General features: G+C 37.0%; 1 protein-coding gene across 6 annotated transcripts in view; it reads left to right on the top strand.

Moving 5' to 3' along the window:
* TTC7B (tetratricopeptide repeat domain 7B) overlaps positions 1-15394 on the top strand; it is a 215422-nt gene that overhangs the window by 137530 nt on the left and 62498 nt on the right. For all 6 annotated transcript variants that reach the window (XM_051622576.1, XM_051622574.1, XM_051622575.1 and 3 more), the window contains 7 exons: positions 3065-3202; positions 6172-6255; positions 7458-7562; positions 8908-9025; positions 9207-9264; positions 13728-13800; positions 15064-15224. In XM_051622576.1, coding sequence (XP_051478536.1) covers positions 3065-3202; positions 6172-6255; positions 7458-7562; positions 8908-9025; positions 9207-9264; positions 13728-13800; positions 15064-15224 — 737 coding nt within the window. The remainder of the gene's footprint in view (positions 1-3064; positions 3203-6171; positions 6256-7457; positions 7563-8907; positions 9026-9206; positions 9265-13727; positions 13801-15063; positions 15225-15394) is intronic.

Genomic DNA, 15394 nt, shown 5'->3' with positions numbered 1-15394 from the left:
AGATGTTTATCACTGTAGAGCACATACCCTTAGCGAGCAAGTTTTCCTCTTTACAAGTAACTATTGCAGGTTATCTATGGCAAAAGAGTTTATTTCAGCAGAGTATAAAATGTTTCACGATTGACTTACTTTGGCTAATCATTTGTTCAAATTAGTTTTGGAGGGGGGAGAGGTTTGAAACCAGTATTTGGGAAAGAAATAAGAACAGCTTCAGAAGACTGAGTAATCATTGGTGTTTTGAGCTGGTACTGGATTATTGAAGTAGTATGATCCCTTCCTTGCATTGTCTGTGAATTAGTAAAAACTCAGATAAGGTGTCAAGACATCTGCCCATCATCTAGTCAAGTAAATATTGGAAAACAGAATGAGAATGTGACCTGTAAGTAGGATTTTGTGTAAGTAAAAGTAATGAAATCACTGTGTATGTACGAGCCCTAAATCATATTGCTTGTTTCAAGGAAGTCATGTACTCTTAACATCTTAACTTCTTTGCATTAGATCTAGTGCAGCATGTATCCAGAAAATTGAATCTTGCTAGTGGATTACGTGTCACCCTCAGTTCCCTTAATTTCCAAATTCAGAAAGAATCATTTGAGTAAGATTGAAATTGTAATATTTATGAAAGAAATGCTCTGTGGAAGGTAGTTCTGTGCTTCTTAAGTGTTCCAGTTCTCTTATAGGTACATTTCAGAGTACAAAATGTCTCTTTTTAGCCACATGACTGCTGCTATAGTGTATTGTGATGCCTAATGAGGAAAGTCAGCGGCACCTCTGCTATCACTCTTACTGTAAGATGTCCTTGTATTCTAGCTGTTATACCAGTCTTTCCTTATCTAGGCAGGAATGAGTAGAAAGGTGAGGTCTGGAGGACTCGCATCTTCATGTTACAGTGTGTATACATGCTGATGCTTTGTGAGCTGAGCTGTAGCAACAGAATCACAGAGTGATGGAGGTTGGAAGTGACTTCTGGCAGTCATTTTCTCCAATGGCCATGCTCAAGCAGGGCCACCTGGAACAGGCTGTCTCTGTGTCCAGATGTCTTGAGTATCTCCAAAGAGGGAGATTCTACAACCTCCCTGGGCAGCCTGTGGCAGTGCTAAGTCATCCTCACAGTAAAATAAAATAAAAAAAAAAGAAAAAAAGTGTTCCTGTTGTTCAGAAGGAACCTCCTGTGTTTCAGTTTGTGCCTGTTACTTCTAACCCCCATCTCTGGGCGTCACTGAAAAGAGCCTGGATCCCTCTTCTTTGCGGCGTCCCTTCAGGCATTTGTACATGTTAGTAAGGTTCCATCCCTGAGCGTTCTCTTCTTCAGACTGTATAGTCCCAGCTTTCTCAGCCTTTCCTTATAGAATAGAGACTCCAGTCCCTTATTCATCCTAGTGATTGATTGTTGAACTGTCTCTAGTAGCTCCATCTCTCTTGTGCTGGGCAGCCCAGAATTGGACTGTAGATGTGGCCTTGTCAGAACAGAGGGGAAGGATTTCTTCCCTGGACCTGCTAGAAATGCTTCTGCACTAACAGCCTGGGGTACCACTAACCCTCTTTAACAGAAGGACATATTGGTGGCTTCTGTTCAACTTGGTGTCCACCAGGACCACCAGGTCCTTTTCAGCCAAGCTGCTTTCCAGCTGGTTGGCCCCCAACATGTACCAGTGCCTTCCTAGGTGCAGGACTTTTCATTTCAAAGTCCTTGTTGAAGCCTTTGGTGAGAGCCCTCTCAGCTTATTGCTTCAGCCTTTTGAGGTCCCTCTGGATTGGTAGCACAGCTTTTTGGCATATCAGCTAGACCTCCTAATTCTGTGTCATCAGCAAACTTTCTGAGGATACACTCTACCCCATCATCCACATCATTAATTAAGATTTTGAACAGGACCAGGAGCAATATCAGTCTCCAGGGCACCATTAGTTATTGGCCTTCAACTTCATTTTACTGGGCTTGTAATGAGAGCACAAGAGGTAGTGGATCAAAACTGTCAGAGGGGAGATTTAGGTTAGGCATTAGGAGGAAATTCTTTAGTGTGAGGGTGGTGAGACACTGGAACAGGTGTTGCCCAGAGAAATTGTGGGAGCCTCATTCTTGGAAGTGTTCAAGACCAGGTTGGATAGGGCCTTGAGCAATCTGATCTAGTGGAAAGTGTCCCTGCCCATGCAGGGAGGTTGGAACTAGATGATCTTTAAGGTCCCTTCCAACTGAAACTGTTCTATGATTCTGTGATATACTATCGTTTGTACCACTGTCAGTATTAAACTTCAAGAAATCTAGAAATGGGTTATATCAAGATAAGGTATTTTCAGAGGCTCGGTAGTATAGTGGGAGAAGTACTGGGTAGGTCTTAGCTACTGGGAGACCTGAATTTTATTCTTCATTCTTTAACAAGATTTCTCTGTGAACACAGTTAATTTAATCCAGTTCTATCTGAGCTTGGTTCCTTCATGAAAGAAAAGTTTAAGGAATTAAGGTTGCAATGTGCCTTTCACAAAACAGGATTGAGGGTATAAAGCTCTACTGCAAGCATGGCTTGATTCTAAATTTGTGCTCAGAAACAGGGACACCTTTCATTTTTCACTAGTAACACCTGAAAGTGATTGTGTAGTTAACCGGGCAGGCTACCACTCACAGGTGAGAGGATAGTCTTGGAATATTATGAAGAGAAAATAAATTGATTGCATTATTTTACAAAAGCTGAAATAGAAGATTTGAAGATTCTTCTAATGTTTTACGAGAATAAAAAAAATAAATATTAACTTTTAAAGGTGAGTGTACATTATACTTAAAAAAAACACTCGTGGTTTCTCAGAATGCTTTGATAATTTAAAATACATAGCTTAATTTATGTAACTATAATGAAGTTATTAAAAACAAATCCATACAGAAACATAAATCTTGCTCGTAATGTATATCATTGGTGATTCTTGCTATCTGTAAATTAGTAGCTGATTCTGTCTCTGTATCACCTGTATCAGCTGCTGACTGTCAGTCTAAATAGGATGTTAGTTACTTGAGCAAAAATACAGGTTGGATTATAATAGCTGACTTTGTTTCTTTTTCCGCGGTGTGTTTCAGGCTAACCGTGATGCTGTGCTGAGCAGAATCCCAGAGCACAAAAATGATCGTATCATCAGTTTGCAAAGTGCATCTGTAGTCTATGATTTACTTACTATTGCCTTGGGAAGAAGAGGCCAATACGAAATGCTCTCAGAGGTTTGTCCATAGTAGTGAATATTCAACTGTGCCTTTGTTGGTTATTTTTGTTAATCGTGTTTCTTGTGGTACTACTTAAGGGCTAAACAAATATAGGACACTGTCATTCTAACTACTGTATAAATACAGTACAAAAATGAAAAAAAGGTCCCAGATCATCTCTGATATATAGTGATAGTCACCCTGTAGTCTGCATCTCCTGTGATGTTAAGATCTGAATTTGGTTATCCTTGAAAGTATAACTTTGCAAATTTTGCATACAAATCAGTTTTAATCAGTACAATAGGAAGTCTTTCACAGAAGTAGGGAGTATGAAAGCTCATACAGACCGTCACCCTACAACATAATCTAACCAGAAATATTTCCATTTACTTGCTGACACATGGCAAGTATTGGGCATTGCAACAAAACTGCAAGAGATGACTTTCCATATGTTTTAGTCTAGAACATTTAAAATTGTAGACATCAACAAGTATTGTAAAAAAACCCCAACACAACCTAATTGGAAAGGTAACTCTAATTTTTATTTAAGCAGCTGGCAGCCTCTCCTTTTTGCATACTAACATAGCAGCTAGGCAGGGGTTGTGTAGCCCTGGGTTCCAATTCTGATTCTTTTATATTTGGTGTTGTGGTGGTGGTTTTTATTTCTTCTTCTTCTTGTGGGCTTTTTGTCTTCTTCTAAATATTAAACAACCATTATATTAGAGGGAACATCACAGGCTCCTGGGTTTCCTCCACTGTCCATGGAGTATCTATTCTGAACATGGAAAAAAAAAAAATCTTATTATGACCTTGTATGATAGACATTGTTTTGGCATAGAGATACTCTAGATATACAATTGCTGCAGGAGCTTGTCAGGAAATGGTTGGAACATCTCATTTGTGCCAGTTCTTGTCATCCAAAGCACAGCAGAAAACAGACTTTAAGAAGCTCTTACAGTTTAGTGAGTGGTTAGAGAATGTCTGCCATGTGGCCTGTAGTCTGAAACTTTTATAATTTAAAGTATTGCAATAAAAACCACATTCAGAAATGTAAAAACATTTGGTTCAGGTGTGTAATAGGCATATAATTTTTTTGCTGGCTTCATTCTCTGTGAGCTAATTAAGACTCCTCTAGTGAAGCTGCTGTAGCTTCAAGTTAGAAAGCACCATTATTCTGACTGTGGAAGTGGTATTCACCCACCAGTTCCAATGTCTTGTTATTGTCATCTGGTTTAGCTGTAGCTGATTACTTACAGAGGTAATAAGTTCTAATGTAAGAACATTAAATGATCAAAAATTTGTCTCATCCTTGTTAAGCTGTTCTAATGCCGGGTCGTGGTTGTAATTGAAAATGTCTCGTGTTTTAATGCTCTTGTGTGCAACAGACTTTCAATTTCTTACAGCTTCTTCAACTAGATCAAAAACTTTCTACTGTCTTTTGTCTGTCGTAAACAAAAGTATTCTGACTGTCATCAAGTTGGTTTTTAAACTTTGTAGGATATGCCATATTGACCTTTTCAGTGTCCTACTGGGAGAGAGCTATTCCAAGCCTAGAAATTTTCCTGGATACTAATTTTTCAGCTCTCTAGCTTCAAGCATATTCTTTTCAGGAGGAGACCATTTTGCTAAGGAACAAAATTCAGTAATGGGTTCAACATTACCTGTGCATGTAGTGATTTGTGATTATTTACAATGGAACATCAGCAGCTGCATTTACACCTTTCAGGAGAGTGATTTGTGTGGAATGTGTTTTCAGTTAGTTCAGTCAGTGGTCATCATCCTGAACATTATCTTAACTTGCAGTTTCCAGAGTACCATTGCTTGTTATGCTTTTCTCATTCATTTCTTGATGGAGTCTCTTGCTCTTTGAAATTACATTTTGTTACTTGGTTCCAAAGAATGCAGTTTATGAGGTGTCCATATTGTCGCATACATCACATACACATATATGCACATATATCCTTTATTTACTACACACATAATCTGATGATGAACTTTTAACGACAGGATTAATAAAAATCTGTTTAGTGATGGTCTTGATACAGGACTTTGTGTAGTACAAAAAATTCTAGTATACATTACGTACATGTAGCAAGTAATAGAGTTCTTGTATTTGTCTTGTTTCATTTTTGATTCTGTTCTTTGCTTCAGGTAGAGAGTGAAAATATGCTACACACCTGACTGTGCTTTCTATAACATTAAAGCTAAGTTTGAATGTGAAAAATAGTTCAGGGTCTTACAGTTTAGCATATGCATTATAGCTACCAGAGCAGAAAAACTGCTTTGTATAATTGGACTCTGGAGATGAGGAAGTTGATTGCTCAATCAGTTGAATCCAGAAAAGTGTTGCACCTTCCCACGCTGTGGAGCTGGCCTGATTAATGAAAATGAGCACAGCAAAATGTAATATTTTTTATTGACAAAAGCAGATATGAAATCTTCAAAAGTAGCATATTATGCTGTTTTATTATATTCAATCTCAATATAATAATAATAATGATTTTCCTTTTGACATTCAGTTTTTCAGGTAAAAATCTCAGCAGAATATTGTGTGTCGAGGTAAAATTCTAAAAATAGAAATAACACTGTCAGGTGACACACACCCCTTATGTGGTACTGATAAATACTTGTGGTGCCACTGCTTTTTAAGTATTCACAATTTAGGAAGAGTGTGTGTACAATTTTCCTATTCCCTTAAGATTTATCACTTGCCTTCTGCAGCTGTAACCTCATACATATAATTCTTTCTTTCAGACTAAATAGGACAGTACCAGCAGGAGTATTTAAACAAACATAATAAATGTCTGTTCTGTTCTCTGTTTCTGTATAGAATCTTACATCTGTTTCCACTTTACTTGTTTTATTGATATAAAATTTTAATTACATGTATTTTAGGTATGAGTCTATAAGAAAAATTTTATACTAGTATATATTTTTAATAATTGAAGAATGTGCTCTTAGGTAACAATTTCTCCCCCAAAAATCAGTGTTTAGAAAGAGCCATGAAGTTTGCGTTTGAAGAGTTCCATCTCTGGTATCAGTTTGCATTGTCCTTGATGGCAGCAGGAAAAGTAAGTCTTAATTTTCTGATACAAATCTTTTACTGATGGTTTTTGATAAAAACATTTGGTGCTACAATGATTTTAATTTTTTAAAAATAATTAGAATCCTTAAATCATTTAAGTACACTGTACTCCAGAAATTATACCTAGTGCTGTACAAAGAATGATGTTATTTCAGTAGTTTATAACCTAGAAAGACTGAAAGATGACGATAAGAACTGTCTTGCCAACAAACTTAAGCTAAGCTAATTGAATACAACTAATTAATTATACCAGATCATATTCACCAAGTTACAATTTCAGTGCTGTTTTGATGATCAAATTTTATGCCTAGGTACAAATTAACACTGATTCAAGATGCTCTTGGTATTTTTTTTCCTTTGGGAATTTCTGACTGTATCTTTTTAAAATACCACTGTCTTTGTCTTTACTGACTGTGTATAATGTGCAATTAAAGTGAGATGGATTTTTAAAAAATTTTTATATAAACTGGGAACTTTTGTTATCAGATGCAATCTTCTATTTTCAGTTCTTTTTTATTTCCTCTGTCAAGTTATGTAAAATAAATCACTTTCATTATGTAATGTAAACAATACTGATTTTCTTAAAAGTTCATTCTCAGTGGGGGTAGTTTGCTTATCTTCAGTATGGGGGAAAGGAATGATTTGTATTTTCTTTAGAAAATATTTTAGAAGCACATTGGTTCTGAAGGGACTTGATTCTTCCTATTTTCTGTTTACTTAGAGTTATCTTCTAAATTGAGATCGGATTGAGGGAAATGAATTCAGAAAAGAGGAGCAGTGCCACTCAGGAATAGCTCTGATACGAGATTGTGTAACAAAGTGCTGTTGTAACTCCCAAAGAGCACTAAGACACGGCTTCTTCTGAAGACTGTCCATTTCCTACTCTTTCATTTGCCTGGCTCAAATGTGAGCTTACAGACCTAACGAAGTCTTAAATCACCTCAAAATTTTTTTCTGAATTGCATGCCATTGGAATTAAATTCTGGGCAAATGTTTTACTGGGGATACTTAATAAGAGTTCATAGGGGTTAATAATAACAGCAGTGCCCAAATTCTTGTGTTGCACTTACATGAGGAGTAGTGACAAATTATCAACAAAGTATTTAGTAATGTCTTCTTCACATGGAATTTCTACTTGTGAAACATATTTATGTCTTTAGTAATTTCAATGGAAAATGTTTTTAACAGTCTGCTCGAGCTGTTAAAGTCTTGAAGGAATGTATACGTTTGAAACCAGATGATGCAACTATTCCACTCCTTGCTGCAAAGCTCTGTATGGGATCTCTCCACTGGGTAAGCTTTGCCACTCTGTCTTTTCAGCAAGTGCTGTGCTAAAATTCAAAACAATTTTGGTTTAGGGATTTAGCAGGTACTTTTGCACAGTGACTGCATGCATGTGGTCATCACTGAAAATACACCACATGTATATATGCATGTGTGCATCCCTCTTTGCATGGCCTATTTTGAAATATTTGACAGCAATGATTGTGTTTATTAAGGTAATCATGATACTGATTATCTTGATACTGATTTAAGACACAGCTAAACAGATGTTAGAAATTGAAACATTGTTAGCATACAGAGATGAAAAATGCAACTTAGATTTCTCTTTTGTCTGTGCAAGCGTAAAACACCTTTTTTTTTTATGATAATGAAACAAATCCCTTGTATTCAAGAGACTCTTAAAGTAATACCATATTTGCAGATGGCTGGGGTTTCTGAATTCCTAGTAGGGACAATGTCTTTTTAGAAAGTATTACTGGAGTTGTATTTTAGATAACCTTGACATTTTTTTATCTGTACAAAATCCATTAGGTTGATCGAAGAACACTGCGTGGTTTTCAAGATACAAGTGTAATTTTTAGAAGAATGAGTCTGTTTAAAAAGGAGGAAAAGAGGAGGGAAAGGTCACAAGCAGAAATTGAGAAAATTGTGCAGTAGCAGAAGCAGGATTTCCTGAGGCTGACAAAAATACAGTTTTAATCATTAACGTACATCCTAGTTTGTAAGTTGTTCCCTATGGATTGACTCCATATGGAGTAGCTTACTGTACTTAGCATTTATATGTACTGGAATTGATTCAACTTTTTTTTCTTTCTAGATTGTTAAATAGCGTGCTGGCATGGGTGTGCAGTTAAAGCCTGATCTTTTACATATTACTCTGTTGATGATTTCACATACATTGAGCAATACTGTATGTGATGCAGAGTTCCCTATGGCTGTATTTTTTTTTTCAGGGTTGGAGTTCTTGTAATTGATTTTCCTAAAGAAGTAATTCAGGAGTCAAGAACTCTATGAAATGCAAAAATGGTAGATGGCATATACGGACCAAAAATGCCTTTTTATTAAAAAAAAAAAAAAAAAAAGGCAAAACCACAGTAAGTTTAGAATGATGTCTGTTACATGCCAGAGTTTCTCTCAACCATAAGAATGGGTGCTGCAGCTTAGATCTTTGTTCTTTACTCAGTATTTAGAAGGAAAAATAAGTCTAATGAAAAAAGAAATAGTCCTTAAAAGCAATCATGGCTGAGATTTCAACAGGCTCAGTGTGCATAATACATGTGCAGTGCTTTCTTCTCATTATAATGTAAGCTTTAGCTAGTTTTAGACTTAAGTGGATGTTTTGTAATGTTTTCAGTTGGAAGAAGCTGAAAGATTTGCTAAAACAGTCGTTGATCTTGGGGACAAAACGTCAGAGTTCAAAGCAAAAGGCTACTTGGCACTTGGATTGACTTACAGTCTGCAGGCTACTGATGGTAAGATAAGAATAAGCAATCACATTTGGAAATTCTCATGTTGCGTAAAAAAGGATACCTAGCAGAATACTAGACTTAAAGCTTCTGTGTGCAACAATCAATATATTAAGTATTCTTCAGTGACCAAGTGGAATGAAATCTCTTGATCTTGCATGTCACTGATTAAGTATATCCTTTTCAGCATCTTTGCGAGGGCTGCAAGAGGTCTTGCAGAGAAAGGCTCTTCTTGCATTTCAGAGGTGAGTGAGTATTAATCTTTTAATTCAGCTGCATGTAGTGAAAAGCTTTATTATGTGTTGAAAAGAGGGACTTGTAAGAGATTGCATAATGAGGATTTCACCTCTAGAAGTCTTCCTTCATAAGTACAGAAGGTATTTCTTTAGCATTTACTTCATCATTTTCTGTCAGAAATACCTGAATTGATTTCTAAGGATTTCCTTTTATTTCATTTTAAAGATATTTGTGTGACTCTCTAGTATAAAATATTTACTCACAGGGCTGTTCTGATCTAGAAGGGAAAATAGTATCATGCAAAGTTTCAAGTCATGGTTCTATGTGTTAGTGTTTCTAAAAGAGTTGGTCACTAATCAGATTATATAGCAGGCTTTTGCAATTATCTCTGTAGAGGCAGAGTGATAATGGAGGCCCTCACCTGTGGGTGAAAAGCAGGTAGTAAGCTGGGGGAAAAAATAATTCTATCTGGAGATTTTAACAGCAGTGACAGCATGAATGCCCCATCTTGCAAGTGCCTTACACAGATGTAGCACTGCTGCTAATGACAGTAGTTCCTTCTCAAGGGTTTGACTCTGCAGATGAAATGACAATAAACAGTGAATGAAAACATCTCTACGCTAATTACAGAAAAAAAATATTTATGGCAAAGCTGGCAGAAGTCCTGCAACTACTAAATAGGTCCCTTTTTATGTTTATTGAAAACCTAACTTTGGTGAGGTTGGCCTAAATGCTTCAGGGAAACTGATTGTAAATTAATGTGGATGCAAAATCTGGGATTTTTGTTTGTGATTTTGTATCCAAGGGATAGGGCTAAAAAACTGTTTTGCAGTACCTTTAGAGTGAGACTGGTATGTATTGGTCCTTCCTTTTTCTTTCTAAAGTATTCCTTGTCTGTAAATATATTTTAACATCTTTGCTCTTCCTATTCCTTAATGGTTTTAGTGGGTATTATTACTTCAGTATTCTTTCTCCATGTTCCAAACTGAACTTTCTACCTCCTGGTTTTGTACCTCAGTTCCTCATGCACCTCTTGCCACTGACAACCACCACTGTTTCAAAAATACAGTGCTAACCATTTCTTGACAGTTATACCCATTCTCTACTTTTGAGGTTCTAATAATTATTTGCTTTCTTCTGCTGATTCTTTGAAACAAAAAAGGGATAAAATGAACCACTGCCTGAAGCCAGTCCATTCCAGTTCAGTGCATGCTGACTATCCTCCAGTTTGGTATAGTCATCCCCAGAATTCTGAGAGTCATTGCCTGCTATCAATCTGTCTGGAAAATTACCTTTTTCTGAGGTTTGATGTTGTACAGCCTTTTGACCACCCGTAAATAAGACTATGATTTTATAGGTAGCATACTGCTTAATGTGGTAATATTTTCTTAGATTGCTCTAGAAAAGGAATAAGTGGTTTGAGTTAAAAGAGACTAAGCAATATGTTAGGAGGAGTACATTTCAAACAATACTCAGCTTCTTGTCACTATGACTTCACTCTTTCACACTGTATTCAAATATTGTTGCCTGGTTGTGTTATGTCATCTTTCACCCAGGAGCTTCTCTGTTTCATTCTCTGCAGCTGAAGAATAAGTGTCTTGATACCTTCTTAACTATTCCATTTCAAAGACTTCCAAACAGTGAACAGTGACAGCTGAAGTCTGAAAACATATTTAGCATCTCTTCAGTGAACCATTGCAGATGGCCTTTAACTATATAGATTGAGTGGAACTTCAGTTTTGTAGTAGTATGGAGCTTAGAAATATTTAAGCTAACTAGCAGAATATAAATGCGTACACATGAAGTCACAGAATCATAGAATCATTTCAGTTGGAAAAGACCTTTAAGATCATTGAGTCCAACCAATAATGCAGCACTGCCCAGTCCACCACTAAACTATGTCTTAACCACCATATCTGCATGTCTCTGAAATAGCTCCAGGGATTATGACTCAAGCACTTTCCTGGGCAGCCTTTTCCAGCACCTGACAATCCTTACAATAAAGAATATTTTTCCTAATATCAAATCTAAACCTCCCCTGGCCCAACTTGAGGCCATTTCCTCTTGTTCTATCACTTGTTACTTGGGAGAAGAGACCAACACCCACCTTCGTACAGCCTCATTTCAGGTAGTTGTAGAGAGTGATAAGGTCTCCCTTCAGCCTTCTTTTCTCCAGGCTAAACAACCCCAGTTCCCTCAGCTGCTCCTCATCAGACTTGTTCTCCAAACCCTTTCACTGGCTGTTTCCCTTCTCTATACATGATCCAGCACCTCAATGTCCTTCTTGTAGTGAGGGGCCCAAAACTGAACGCAGTATCCGAGGTGCAGCCTCATCAGTGCCATGTAGAGAGGGACAATCACTTCCCTAGTCCTGCTGGCCACACTATTTCTGATACAAGCCAAGATGCTGTTGGCCTTTGTGGCCATCTGGGCACACTACTGGCTCATATTCAGCCAGCTATCAACCAATGCCTCCAGGTCCTTTTCCTCTGGGCAGCTTTCCAGACACTCTTCCCCAAATGTGTAGTGTTGCTTGAGGTTGTTGTCACCCAAGTGCAGGACCTGACATTTGGCCTTGTTAAATCTCATACAATTGGTCTCAGCCCATTGATCCAGCCTGTCTAGGTCTCTTTGTAGACCCTTCCTACATTGAAGCAGATCAACACGCTTGGCCAGTTTGGTGTTGTCCACAAATTTAGTAAGGGTGCATTCGATCCCCTCAGTCAGATTGTTGATAAAGACACTTTAGAAACCTGGCCCCAATACCGATCCATGGGAAAGACCACTTGTGCCTGGCCACCCACTGGATTTAACTCCATCCACCACAACTCTTCAGGCCCAGCCATTTGGACAGTTTTTTACCGAGGAAAGCATACACCCATCCAGATCTTGAAAACATGAGGATTAGTTGGATCTGGTTTCTGTTCATCTTTTTGATGCTTTGGGATTTTCTTTGTTCTTTTCTTTTACAAGTTGATAAATTTTCTTTTTATAGGTGCATGTTAGAGGGTATTAATGCTAAGTTATGTGTTAATCGTTTCCGCTGGCCATTCTCAGAATGAACTTGTATATAGGCTTTTAGAGTGTGCAGGGTGTATGTTTTGGAAACGAATTGCTAGTATTGCTGTTAGTGATACTGCGGATATGAGTAGCTCAGATTCCACACAGAATCTTTAATTGATTGATTTGGTCGTCAAGAAGAAACGTTTCTGCATGTCAAAAATCCCATAGCTACCTTCTAACAGAAGGGAAAAAGTGTGTTTTGAAAGGTGATTGTTCTGCATATTGATACCTGATAGATTAGCTGTCCTGGAAATACACTTCAATGTGCTTGATAATGTTGCTGATTCCTTATGCTGATCACATAGGTGTAGAATGTTGCTGTAATTTTGTTACCACAGAGTATGTTACTCTCAGCATACCAGAGCCAGAGTCATGTGTACTTTCTCTTCCCACATCTTAAAAGAGGTGGAAGTTGAAATGCTCCATTCATGTCTTACACAGCTTACAGAACAAGGAGCTGTACTGGGCTCAGTTGTTTAGGGTTTTTTTTGTGTGTTATTTTTAATCACTTACCTAGAGAACCAATTCCTGAAGAAATACAGCTATGTTTTGGACCCTTGCCTATGCCAGATTTCAAGGGTACCAGTTTGGGGTGGTGGCCATTTGAGAAGCTGCCAGTTGCCATCTTCACAGAGTGTTGAGGAGGTGTTTGTTTCACTAAATTCTTTTTAATTATTATTTTGGAAGACTTTCAATGCTTTTCCTGTGGTTGGTGTGAATTGAAGCTTCACAAAATTTACCAAATGGCTGTTATGTAGTTGTAACAGGTTGATTTCGCTAACTGGAGCTTGGGTGACTGAACAAGTACTCTGAGTTAGAATCTATTGTTCTCCCTTAGTCTTGCTTAATTTGTGACCTTAAATTTTAAAAAGTATGGGTCCTGGACCCTGTTAGGCTTTATATTTGACTCCAATATCCAATTTGGAGATAAATTTAACAAAATATTAAACTGTCTCCTAATAACTTAAATGGCTTTTTTTTTCCTCTTTGTGTTCTGTGCTTCAGAACCATCCTGGTCAGAGTTGGTGCACTTGCTTGAGTACTTCTAATGCAAATTACTTAATTCTTGTCTTTGAAGGCATGTTGCTTGGGGGAATTTTTTGGTTGCTTTGGGTTTTTTTTTACTTAGTTACATGTAGTGTTTGTTTAGGAGTATATTTTAATTGTATAATAATTTTGCATGGCTCATTTTTAAATTTATACTGAAATTACATAATTTCTATTAAAATGACTAAATTCTTTTCTGCTATAAGGGACAGGAAAGTCACTGGAATGAACACCACATGTATCAAAATCTGGGCATCCATGAAGAGATGTCAGTATGGGTACCTGACTATATGTGTGTTTGTGTTTATGTATTAACAGGAAAAATTAATTGGGTTTTTTGTTTTGTTTCTTTGTTTCTAAGGGCTCACAGTTTGTCTCCAACAGATCATCTGGCAGCATTTTACTTGGCACTTCAGTTTGCCATATCCAGACAGGTTAGTTGTGTTTTTAAAAGTGCAGCCTCACACTGTCATATGAAGATTAGAATTTCTATCTGTTGATGGATACAGATGAAGATTTCTTCAATAAAACCCCAGTTTTGCATGTATGTGGAAAACATATCAAATATTTTCTCTGAACACCTTCAGTCTTGGACACTTCTCCAGAATTCTGCCACAGTGTTTCCAGATCTAGGATTAGAAATAAGACATAAGTTATTAAATTTATTTGTTTCCGCATTTATGCAGCTGGTAAAACCCTGGTTTTACCTATTATGTGTAATCTCTGTTCAGAATGATTATCTAGAGAGTGGGACACTTGAATCTAGTCTTTAATGATCTTGACAGTGCTTAAATCTTGAGTTTCTACTAAGACCCCTGCCTTTTCTGGAAACTTATAGGAGGTTTGGTTATTGTGAAAAAACTACAAAAATGCGTTTAAGAAAACTAGAAAATATTTTAAAGCTATGAAAGTGATCAGAGCTCAGTCCAACTTGTACAGCTGTTACTTTTAAGGGATTTAGGATTCTACCTTGTATCACCTGAATTTGGATGATGTGAAGCTGCTCAGTGTATGTCATGGTAAGCCATTCCCTGTTTATTTTAGGAAGTAGCTTTGAGCATAGTAGTTCACATACTCTAGGTGACTACATTTCATTGCTATTGAGTAGCAGAGACACTGGACTGTGCCACATTAGAGGGGAATGGATTGTCATTTTAATAGCACAAAATTTTTATGGTAGCAGATTATGACTGTTCTGAATTCCAAACTTTTTATGTTGCTTAATTAAATTTCCTGTTTTTATCACTTAGTGTACTTAATTTTGAGCCAAAGCACATGCCGCTGAGGAGATTGTGAAATCCTATGTGAAGAACAGTTACTGTTGCAGTCTAGCTGCAGTATTAATGTATTACAATCAAAATATTCTCAAAATCATATAGAAATATAACTAATACTTGAAAAAGAATAGTAAGTGAATATTATAAAGGGCTGAAGGGAACTGTTTTAATAAAACTTGTATGTTATTTTACATACAAGTTTATGTATTTTACAATACATATTGTATGTTATTTAATTTTTACTCTTCACTGTAGAGCATCAGGTCAATTTTAATCTTCTGAGTAGTTTCTTAGAGAAGTCTATGTAATTCTACATGATGTCCAGGTGAATATTTTGAAAATGTAATGGACATGTTATCAAGTAACAGGCAATACTTCTAATAGTGGTGCTTTCTTTTTCTGCCTTTTTTTTAAAATCAGATACCAGAAGCTTTGGGTTATGTTCGTCAGGCTCTGCAGCTACAAGGAGATGATGCCAACTCTCTTCATCTCCTTGCACTCTTGCTATCAGCCCAGAAACACTATCATGATGCTTTGAATATCATTGATATGGCCTTGAGTGAATATCCAGAAAACTTTATGTAAGTGAATGTCATGTTTGCTTTCTACGCTTTCTCTCATACTTATTTTCTTAGATTCTCATCTCAGTCATTTCAAGAGGGGGTGGATTTGAAGATTGGTCTGTTAATTTTTTTTTTTGCAACAGTGTTCCCCCCTGCCCGTTTAATGCAGGTCTGCTTTTTTTTTAAAG

This window comes from Apus apus, chromosome 5 (assembly GCF_020740795.1).
Source record: "Apus apus isolate bApuApu2 chromosome 5, bApuApu2.pri.cur, whole genome shotgun sequence".
Taxonomy (NCBI): Eukaryota; Metazoa; Chordata; class Aves; order Apodiformes; family Apodidae; genus Apus; species Apus apus.
Note: the sequence above shows the minus strand (reverse complement) of the source record. Positions and strands in the feature narration are given on the sequence as shown.